The following is an 11,687-nucleotide window of genomic DNA, read 5'->3' as shown; positions in this document are numbered from 1 at the left end:
CACCACTAACAATTCAAGAAATACAACAAGGAATTAAACATTCAAAAGTAGCAAAATCACCAGGACCAGACGGCTTATCAGACAAATATTATTTAAAAATTGCAAGACTTTCTGATATAACCGCTGAGGGAAGTTATGAATAAGATACTGATAACAGGGAAAATCCCTGAGTCATGGAAAGAAGCATACATAACACTACTGCCAAAACAAGATACAGATATATTATTGGTGAAAAATTATAGGCCACTATCTCTGCTCAATAATGATTATGAGCTATTTGCCAATATTATTGCAAATAATTTGAAAAGGGTGCTCAAAGAGTTAATTCATCATGACCAAGCTGGCTTTCTTCCTGGCCGACAGATGAAGGAAAATACAAGGAACATAATTGATATAATAAGAGCATCTGGAGGTGAGGAATGAAAAGCAGGCAGCATTGATGTTTGTGGATGCAGAGAAGGCCTTTGACAGTGTATCTTGGAATTTTATGGAAAAAGTGATAAAAATGATGAATTTTGGAGAAATACTTCAGAGAGGAATTGACACTATTTATACAAAACAGCAGGCAAGGTTATTAGTGAACAATGTAGTATCAGAAAGATGTAAAATTACAAAAGGGACGAGACAAGGCTGTCCCTTATCACCATTATTGTTTATTCTAGTGTTAGAGGTACTACCGAGGAATATAAGATCTGAAAAAGAAATCAAAGGTATAACAGTGGGGTGTACAAATTAAGAGCATTTTCAGATGACCTTGTAATAACAGTAGAAAACCCATTGGTGAGCATACCAAGGGTTTTGGATAAAATACACGAGTTTGGGTGGGTCGCAGGATTTAAGTTAAATAAAAATAAAATGAAAGTTTTGGTCAAAAATATGACAGAAAAAAGTAAAAATGAATTACAACTAACAACATAATTAACATTTGAGGAAAAGGTGAAATATCTGGCTATCTGTGAAAAATATAAATATATTTAAAGATAACTGCATAACAATTTGGAAAGAGATAAAGAGGGATATGGAAATCTGGGATAATGGCAAAAAGATATAACCAAATTTATCTGGCAGAGGAAGAAACCAAGAATTAAATACGAATTACTAACAGATGAGGAGAGAGGAAGCTTCACTCTGCCAGATTTAAAATTGTATTATGAGGCGTCCTGTCTCTGCTGGCTAAAGGGATAACATTGAAAAATTCAGATATTTTAGACCCAGAAGGTCATAACAGATTTGGATGGCATGCATATTTATGGTATGAGAAGACCAAAGTACATAAAGGTTTTTTACATCATGTAGTAAGAATTGCAATATTTAATGTATGGAAAAGTATAAAAGCCTGTTGGAACGGAAAACCCTATGGTGGCTTTCACCAATAGAAGCGATATCCCTTAAAAACGTGAATGCAAAAGTAGAATGGGCAACTTAGAGATTTGCTTATTGAGAGAGAACAACAACTGAGATTAAAAAGCATGGAAGATATAAGACAGTTAGTCACAGATTGGTTACAGTATCACCAAATAAATGATGTGTTGAAAGTAGATAAGAAAAGAGGATTTAGTACAGAATTCTCAAGGTTTGAAAAAATGATTGGAAAATGATGAAAAATTATCTTAAAATGTATAAATTGTTGCTAGAATGGCATACAAAAGATGAAGACGTCAAATCAGTAATGATAAAAATGGGCACAAGATAGAGGGCACAACATTCAATTTGAGGCGTGGGGGAAATTATGGAAGGAAGACCTAAAATTTACAGCTTGCTGTTTGCTAAAAGAAAACTATATGAAAATGAGGTATAGATGGTATTTAACACCAGTGAAGTTAGCAAAGATGTACAAAACTGCTTTCAATATTTGTTGGAAGTGCAAAGAAAAAGAAAGCACGTTCTACCATATGTGGTGGACATGCAAGGTAACAAAAGCATTCTGGGAAATGATATATGACGAGTTGAAAAAGATGTTTAAAATAACATTTGTTAAAAACCAGAGGCTTTCTTGTTAGGCATTTCAGGTACAGAAATTCCAAGGGAGCAGAAAAGACTTTTCATGTATGCAAAGACAGCGACGAGAGTATTACTGGCCCAGAAATGGAAGGAAGACAAAGTTCCAAAATGAGAAGAGTGGTAGATGAAAATGATGGCAATGCTAACTGGGAGACTCAGAAACCAGAAGGAGAAGACGTTTAAGAAAGGATGGTAGAAATTTATAATGTATTTAAAAGAGCATTGCAAACAATTAAAAACTTTGGTAGGATTAGATTAATACTTGTAACATAAAATAACACACAAGGAAAAGATGACAATACAGTGGTGCCTCGCAAGACGAAATTAATTCGTTCCGCAAGTTTTTTCGTCTTGCGAGTTTTTCGTCTTGCGAAGCACGGTTTCCCATAGGAATGCATTGAAAATCAATTAATGCGTTCCTAGGGAGACCGCCTTCAGACCAGGTCCGGGGACAGTCTGTCCCCGGACCTCTTCTGAAGGCTGGGGGGGGGGGGGGAGGAGGACTTTTCTCCCCACTGCCAGGCTTCAGAACAGCCTTCTGAAGGCTGGCGGTGGGAAGAAAAGCCCTTCTCCCGCCGCCAGCCTTCAGAAGAGTTCCTGCAGGGCTGCCTAGGCTGCGAATAGCAGCCTGCTGCCCGGTGCGAGGGACGCTCTGAAGCAGAGCGCCCCTCGCGCGGGGCAAACATCTGCAGCTTGGGGAGCCCTGCAGGACTTCCCCACAGGGCTCTCCGAGCTGCGGATAGCAGCCTGCTGCCCCGCACGAGGGGCACTCTTAAGCAGTGCGCCCCTCACGCGGGGCAGACATTCACAGCTTGGGGAGCCCTGCAGGACTTCCCCGCAGGGCTCTCCAAGCTGCAGATAGCAGCCTACTGTCCCGGACCTGTCCTGAAGGCTTGCAGCGGGAGGAGGGCTTTCCTCCCCACCGCCAACATTCAGAATGCTGTTCTGAATGTTGGCGGTGGGGAGGAAAAACCCTCCTCCCACCGCAAGCCCCGGGAAGAGAGGAGAAGCTGTGCGCCTTCTCCTCTGTTCCCGGACCTCCCACCGCAAGCCTTCAGGACAGGTCCGGGAACAGAGGGGAAGGCACGCAGCTTCTCCTCTGTTCCCGGGGCTTGCGGTGGGAAGAGGGTTCCCCGCTGTCCCGGAGATTTCCCTATGGGCTTTCGTCTTGCGAAGCAAGCCCATAGGGAAATTCGTCTTGCGAAGCCGCTAAAAAATCGGAAAACCCTTTCGTCTTGCGGGTTTTTCGTTTAGCGAGGCATTCGTCTTGCGGGGCACCACTGTATTAATAACAATTTAGATAAAATTGGATAAGCTGTATGGAAAAGGGGAGGGTAATGGAAATCAGAGAGGGGTTGTGGGAAGTCAAGGATTAAGAGAATCCTATATGTAATGGTGAATGATATGCTTTGATGGAAATTTTATTTGTAAAATTCAATAAAAATATTTTTTTAAAAGAAATAATAATAATAATAATAATAATAATAATAATAATAGGGGTCTACTGTGCAAGAAGACAAGAAGACCACATCATCTCCATTTCCTTCTAGCTTTGTGATCTGATGGCATTTGATTGTGACAACTGATAACTTACCTTCTGTTATACCATTATATCAATAGCCATGACAATCTTTTTTTCAGTCACTCTTCAAGTCAATATAATAAAGCAACACTAGACCCTGGTAACTTGGGGAAGCTAAAGTGAATTAGGTTGTGCATGCACGCAAGCCCATTCTTTCAAACAATAACTACAGACGTACCTGGGTTCTCAAACGCCTTGGTACTTGGATGTTTTGGCTCCTGAATGCCGCAAACCCATAAATGAGTGTTGCGGTTTGCAAACATTTTTCAGAAGCCAAACGTCCAACGCAGCTTCCGATTGAGTGCAGGTTTCTGAACCGTTTCAAGAGTCAAACAGACTCCCGGAATGGATTAAGTGCAACAACCAAGGTTCGACTGTACTCCATTATTTAAGTATACATTCCAATGTCTGTGAAGAACCAGTTTACGAAATTAATTTAATGAAATTTAATAAAATAAAATCTGCTAAACTGTAGAAGAATCAAATTTTAACAGCAGTGCAAAAGCTGAAAACAGCTCCAGGACTCTGGCTCATTCATTATAGAAATGAATTGTTGAAAGGTACTTTCTTCAGAAGATGACATTAACCATTTCCTCCTCTCTTAGTCATAGTAGCTATAAAGGCATCTTTAAGGATATCTCTATCCAAGTTTCTACCTATAGAGAGGACAACACAAAAAAGAAAAACATTTTTAATCAATATTTTGCATTATGAAATAAGCAATAATCTACACTATTGAAAGAAATCAAGCACTTAGTACACTTAGTACAGCCAAGTTCCACTCAAACGACAGATATAGGGATACAGGGCAAGTGTCCCAGCAAGAGAGCACCGTAGCCCCATTATCTTCGCTAACCTGCTGCAAACATTTTCTTTCCCACCTCAATACAAGGATATTATTGCAAATAGCTGAACATATAAAATAGGGGGATGAAACCTCTCATATTTCCTAACCCTTCATTCATATTGGGAAAGTTCATTTTGTTACCTAATCTCCCTGCTTGTAGTTGAGCAGCTATTGGGGGAAGGAAAGCAGGTAGTTAAACGAACAGCAAATGGTGCAAAAGTAGCTACGGCATGATGCTTTGTTATTTTTCTGTCCAGTGTGTTCCTTGGATCTGCCTCAGCTACAGACTCAGGCACAATCATCAATGGCACAGGTTGTATTTCTTCAACACTCTGACAGGGCAAGATAGATGTTCACCCCAAGCTTGTTTGCACTGCCTTCACCCAGGTGAGAGAAACCCTGGCATCCGGAGTTACCATACTTCAAAAGGAAGAAGTCTGCCTAAAAAAATCAGTGAAGCTACTCTGCTGTGAACCAACTGCTACTGATTGAGGTCCATGATAAAAACTTACTTGTGGATAACGGCAGATCCAAGTCTTTAGATACAAAACTGTCCAGATAACTTATAAGCTGAGGAGTGCTAAACCATGATCCCCGCCAACACATTATTCACTTCCCTCTAGGTACATTTTTCTACTAAAGCTTATTTCTAGTTTTAGAACCACATTGAAGGAAAGAACGGTGTGCAGAGATAAACTACAAATAGGTAGAGAACTTGTCATTCCCTGTTCATGTGTTCTTTTTGCTCTTTTAAATAGCTCTTCCCCACAGCCTGCTTTATATGTCATTTGAAGACACCCCACATTTTAAAACACTCTTCTGTAGCTTGGGCCACAGAGAGAAAAATAGACATGCCAAGAAGAAACAAACAGCACTACCGAAAAGACCATAACAGCTTGATAGAAACTTGACATTATCTCAGTTTTTTAGTAGATCTTGCACAGTACTGTATCAAGAACAATTTTATGAATTATCTTTATGTTTTTGTATAATCATTTGGCTTTCTTCAGTGATTTTGTACAATAGGCCTATGAAATGTATATACTGCTCTTACCTATTATAACCAATCTATTTGTTCGTTCAGCCTCCTCCTTCCATCTTACAGTGGTTTCTTCTAGATCGTACAGCTCATGAACACCTTGGACTATCACCTGATGAGGTTTGTTTTTGATAGACACAAGTCCCTGGTTAGAAAGAATATAAATAAGTTACTGGAAAAGGAAAGTATCTATAGATTTAATTTGAGGTGTGGTAATATTATGTAGCCAACACACACACAAAAATAACATTGCCTGGTGTTCATTCTAATTACTTTGAAAGATTGAGAAAAGGCTAAGCTCATTACAGTAAATACAGAAAGTATTTCTGATGCAAGTGAAAATATAATTCTATAATTGATTATATAAAATTATATGATCTATTATGATATAACATTATTGTTGTACTTTGGGTTTTTTAAAAATTCCAATATAACTGGGGAAATGTTGTCCTCACATTAAGAATGGTGGATTTAGCACAGACCTTGGAAACTGGGGCATGGGAGGAGGTAACAAGTACGCACAAATCTTCTACTGGACAACAGTATAGAATCATAGAATTATAGAACTGGAAGGGACCACGAGGGTTATCTAGCCCAACCCTCTGTAGTGCAGGAATCTTTTGCCCAAAATGAGACTCAAACCCACAACCCTGAGATTAAGAGCCTCATGCTCTACCGACTGAGCTATAGGTTAAGAAGGCCTGCTCAGTGATCATGGCATGCCCCTCTTCTGCAACACTGGGTACTAGTAGAAGTCCTGGGCTGCCTTGGAGGAGCCCACAACATGGTTTCTTCCCACACCACCACTGTCCTAGATTAGAGGTAATGCTTATACAGTGGTACCTCGGGTTACATATGCTTCAGGTTACATACGCTTCAGGTTACAGACTCCGCTAACCCAGAAATAGTGCTTCAGGTTAAGAACTTTGCTTCAGGATGAGAACAGAAATCGTGCTCTGGCGGCGCGGCGGCAGCAGCAGGAGGCCCCATTAGCTAAAGTGGTGCTTCAGGTTAAGAACAGTTTCAGGTTAAGTACGGACCTCGGGAACGAATTAAGTACTTAACCCGAGGTACCACTGTATAGGGAGGAGTGATATATCACAGATTTCTCCCAGAAGGTTTACAGATTCAGATGTTACCCAATAGCTGCAGGAAAGTGCCATGCTGCTGGCTCCAACAGAACAAAGCTAAATCTCAGTATTCAAATACTACTGATTCAACAGATACATCTGAATTGACACACACTACGGTAATGTATGCTTATGTTTGCTGTGCATGTATTCACTTTTTGTGCCCAAGCAAAAACAAAAACAAAAAACAATACAAACAAAATAAACAATACTTCTGAAAACAAGTTTGGTAGGACTGAATACTGAACCTTGAGTCTTATTACTTCCATGGGGTTACCTCTCTTGTCTTTTACATTCTTCTCCCACAGAAGATCCTATAAACAGAAAGGGGCTTTTAATAATGAGGCATTCATAATGCGATACACAGGAGTGTGCATGTTCCCTTTTCTGTTCTCTGCCTAGTGGGTGAATAACAGATTCATAGACTTGTAGAGTTGGAAGGGACCTCCGAGTCATCTAGTCCAACCGCTTGCAATGCAAGAATCTCAACTAAAGCATCCATGACAGAGAAATTCACAAGTGATTATGCTTCAAAAGCAAAGTATATAGCACTTACTTGAACAAACACATTTAGCTCTTCTTCAGTTGTGCTTCCTAGCACTTCAAATGTGAATGTAACAATACTCTGAAAATAGAAATGTAAAACTTGCTGTGATCAGCTCTTTAATAAGGGCAAAATGCACCTTAATTAAAAAGTTTTAATATATATTCATGGCAGTGTACAAAAACAATATGAAATAAAGCCATAAAATATATAGAACGTGTGTGTGCATGTGCGCTTTTGTAATACCCTGGAATGCTTTCAGTCTGAAAGTTCGTAACTAAACATAAGCATAGTTAGTATCAGTACATGCCCCATCCTCCTAGTGCTTTGTATCAGCTGAAATCTCCTGCCAATACTTTCCTATCATATATTGAATTTGTAGTTTATACTGAGGTAGTTATCTGAAAAATATTTCAAGTGGCATTTCACACACATTTCTGAACCACACGACAGCTTTATGCAATACAGCACCAAGCAATGGTGTTTACAATGGTATGGCAACATTGAGGAACACTGTAGTACTAATGCAAATCCACCTGCCATGATGATGTTTGTTGTGAATCCAATTCTGATCACTTATTTGCTAGTACAATATATCAGTGTTTCCCAACCTTTTTTGGGCAAAGGCACACTTGTTTCATGAAAAAAATCTCGAGGCACACCACCATTACAGCCCCGTGACGTCAGCGCGCAGCGTCACGCCGGGAGGGACGCACGAAAGTGTAAGTTTCAATTTTTTCCCCTCCCCCTTGCCTTCCTTCTGTGCCAACCGCCAAAAAGCCAAGAAAAAAGCCAAGACTTTAGGGCAGCAGGTCGACACGGAAGAAGCTCCTACCTAAGGACAGGTGCGACGGCCGTGTCCTCTTCTGCCACACTTGGCAGCCCTGCCTCACGGTCGTGACTCCCACCCTGATTTCTCCCCGCAGGTCGAGCGGCACAGGCAGCCCAATGTGTCCAGCCCAGACACAAGCCCCGCTTCCCCACTCTAGATCCTGAATGCGACCAAGTGCTCTGGACTCCCGAGCAGGGTGGGAAAGAGGACTTGCATCTGGTAGCCTCCGGGCTCCTCGCCTGCTCGAGGGATGGCATTGCAGGCAAGCTGCCGGCCGTCGCCATCGCCGCCCCCTCATGCGAGTGGACCTGCCCGGAGTGGTGGGCCGGGGGAGGCTCGCTCTCTGTGGGGATGTGGCCCACACGCGCGGCCCCGCTTCCTCCTGCCCAGGGCTGAGCTCCTTACCCGCGATCTCGGTCTCGCGCACGCGGATCCCACTTATTCCGAAGCTCGCGCCACTAGCCGGGGCTCTCACACCGTGCCAGGGCGAGGCGGCGCGGCCCACTGACGTCATCGCGGCTCGCCGCCGCCCTCGACTTCCCTGTTCCCTCCCCTCCCTCGGGTCGCCGTGGTTACCGAGGACTGCAAGCTGCTCGGGCGAGCGTGGGGCATTAAGTGGGAGAAGGAAAATTAAAATTAAAACTCGCCCGAAGGCCGCCTCTCCGGATATCTTTCAAATTTTTTAATTTTTCCCGCGGCACACCAGGCAACGTCTCGCGGCACACTAGTGTGCCGCGGAACACTGGTTGGGAAACACTGCAATATATTATTATACAGCCTTATTAAAATTGGAGATTTTTCATAAATTAGTTTCCATTTGGTCCACATAAAATTGTGCCTTTGAAATAAATGGTATACCTGATGAAGTGTCTCTACCCCCATCATCCAGCCCGGACACTGAGGTCCAGTGCCAAGGGCCTTCTGGCAGTTGTCTCACTGCGAAAAGCCAAGTTACAGGGAAGCAGGCAGAGGACCTTCTCGGTAGTGGTGCCCACCCTGTGGAACGCCCTCTCATCAGATGTCAAGGAAATAAAGAACTACCTTACTTTTAGAAGACATCTGAAGGCAGCCCTGTTCAGGGTAGCTTTTAATATTTTATTGTGCTTTTAATTCTGTTGGGAGCCGCCCAGAGTGGCTGGGGAAACCCAGCCAGATGGGCGGGATATATAAATTTTTATTGTTATTGTATTATTATTATTAGGGACATGGGTGGCACTGTGGGTAAAACCACAGAGCCTAGGACTTGCCGATCAGAAGGTCAGCGGTTTGAATCCCTGCGACGGGGTGAGCTCCCGTTGCTCGGTCCCTGCTCCTGCCAACCTAGCAGTTCAAAAGCATGTCAAGGTGCAAGTAGATAAATAGGTACCGCTCCGGCAGGAAGGTAAACAGTGTTTCCGTGCGCTGCTCTGGTTCGCCAGAAGCCGCTTAGTCATGCTGGCCACCTGCTCCTGCCAACCTAGCAGTTCGAAAGCACCTCAAAGTGCAAGTAGATAAATAGGTACCGCTCCGGCAGGAAGGTAAACGGTGTTTCCGTGCGCTGCTCTGGTTCGCCAGAAGCGGCTTAGTCATGCTGGCCACATGACCCGGAAGCTGTACTCCCTCGGCCAATTGGCTCCCTCGGCCAATAAAGCGAGATGAGCGCTGCAACCACAGAGTCGGTCACGACTGGACTTAATGGTCAGGGGTCCCTTTACCTTTTACCATTATTATTATTATTATTTCCTTTCAACTCTCCTAATGTAAAAAATCCCATTTGGTTCTAAAGCAAAGAGAGTCACTCAATCCTCAGGAGAGCTTGATACACACAGAGGGCTGCAACTGGGTGTGGAGAAGGACTGTGCAAATGGAGCTTTGCTTGCTCTTCTATGTATCCAGCCTTAAGACTGAAAAAACCACAAAAAATTGTAAATACATTAGCAGTAATGTCTTTAAAATGTTGCAGGTTAAAAATAAGCAATATGCTGTAAAAATATACCTGTACATGTGCACAGAACTACTAAGTTTTCAAGCTCTTATGTGCTTCCTCCCTTTTTACCATTCATTAGACTGACTTTAGCACGTTTCCCTGTACCCCAAGATGAAGAAGTGTGCATGCACACGAAAGCTCATACCAAGAACTGACTTAGTTGGTCTTTAAGGTGCTACTGGAAGGAATTTGTTTTGTTTTCCCCAAGATGACTGATCAAGTTATGAGGGGTGAAAAGAAAATATACAAATGCATTGTTATGTACATTTTATAAATGAAATAGATACATAAATAATGTGTAAATAGTTACAAACACCTGCCTAGCAAATCATGCTTAATGTAGAGCTGATAGATGGATATAAGATAAAATAATTACCTTATCAAGGTGTGGTTTAGGTACTTCCTCAAGCTGCAGCTTCTGCTGCAAACTTAAAATAAGTAGAGCACTTATTTTAAGTAATGCACTGTCAGCATTATGTTAAGCAGAAATAAATACAAAGTATCTAATATTGTGAATATAAAATTCATTTAAAAAGCATTTGCAAGATATTATGATGACCAGTCAGAGGTAAATTGGCAAGTGTAGAGTCAAGATACCACCAAAGACAAACATTTTGGCTGTGTACAGATGTTCCATTATCCTGGAGCAATGGAAACTCTGCTGTAGTGACATAGATTCTTCCACCCAGGTCAATCTTTCATTGCAGGGAATACAGCAGCTTATCCCCAGCTGAAGGTTGCTAGTTAAATGCAATTTCCCCCCAGCAATTTCCACCTTTGCTTTTCAAGCTACTTACTGCATGCTAAAGTGATTGTGCAACTGACTAATTTGAGCCTGTGACCTCAATAATTAAATGGAATTCACACCTCCACCCCCTAGTCCTAATGGCTTACAAGTGAAGATGGCGACAAATAAGACTGCTTGTCTTTGAGCTCCATGGTTTTGTTTTAATCTTGAATAGTTGAAAAGTCTGTTGGCTCAGCAGTTAAGGTTAATTCCTCTAATGAAAGCTTAGCTCACTGGTCACTTGATACAGACTTGTTAGGAGCAGATATATATGCTCCCAGGCAACCTCAGCTTCCTCCATAACAAAACTAGGCATAATCTCAATCTTGGCATAATAGAATCGACCACAACAGAGCCTGAAACTCCCTCACTGTGGGAACTTTTATGCGATCCTGTCTAAACAAACACAAGAAGGAGACTTTAGCAGAATTGATGCATTGGAAAAGGAAGTTTGGGATTTCAGTGCTATAATTAGTACACTGGTTGGTAGGTCTGGGCAATATATCATTCAAAACTGGTTTGAAGTCCCTATCATGATACTGATTTCATAATTTTTGACCTGGCAATATATTGTGAATCATGGTATATATGTGTGTGCTAAGCAAAAATCACAATGTGGGGAAAACCATGAAGCCAGCCAATGTTTCTCTCGATTCCTGCAGCCCATTAACTCTGCCGGCTCAGCTCTCTCCTGCCTCCTGCAGGGGGCAGCAAATCACAAGTGCAAGCGCCAGCAAAAATCATAATGTGGGGAAAACCATCCTTATTTCAGATATAATGATATATTGGTATATTGCGATGTTTAGCTGGTGATATATCACAATGTTGAAAACGAGATATCGTCTAGCCCTACTTGGGTTAGTGGAGACAGGAATTCTGACTGTAGTCCTGCAGATAAGGCCTACTAGCAAAGAAACTGAAGTTAGTGATGTTTTGAAGGTACATCAAGATGGGGATAA

At 42.1% G+C, this 11,687-nt stretch overlaps 1 protein-coding gene across 10 annotated transcripts in view; it reads right to left on the bottom strand.

The window, feature by feature from the left end:
* Positions 1 to 4,014: 4,014 nt before the first annotated feature.
* The window catches only part of LOC309352504 (zinc-regulated GTPase metalloprotein activator 1A-like), a 29,464-nt gene continuing 21,791 nt past the window's right edge, over positions 4,015 to 11,687 (bottom strand). For 9 of the 10 annotated variants that reach the window (XM_081881042.1, XM_081881048.1, XM_081881047.1 and 6 more), the window contains 5 exons: positions 10,318 to 10,369; positions 7,156 to 7,224; positions 6,848 to 6,913; positions 5,485 to 5,614; positions 4,015 to 4,239 (listed from right to left, as the gene is read on the bottom strand). In XM_081881042.1, coding sequence (XP_081737168.1) covers positions 4,166 to 4,239; positions 5,485 to 5,614; positions 6,848 to 6,913; positions 7,156 to 7,224; positions 10,318 to 10,369 — 391 coding nt within the window. In that variant the 3' untranslated portion in view covers positions 4,015 to 4,165. The remainder of the gene's footprint in view (positions 4,240 to 5,484; positions 5,615 to 6,847; positions 6,914 to 7,155; positions 7,225 to 10,317; positions 10,370 to 11,687) is intronic. The other variant, XR_014161353.1, reaches the window with a different exon arrangement.

Source organism: Podarcis erhardii (genome assembly GCF_964252035.2).
Source record: "Podarcis erhardii genome assembly, chromosome: 11".
Classification (NCBI taxonomy): domain Eukaryota; kingdom Metazoa; phylum Chordata; class Lepidosauria; order Squamata; family Lacertidae; genus Podarcis; species Podarcis erhardii.
The sequence above is the reverse complement of the archived record's forward strand: the minus strand, read 5'-3'. Positions and strand labels throughout refer to the sequence as shown.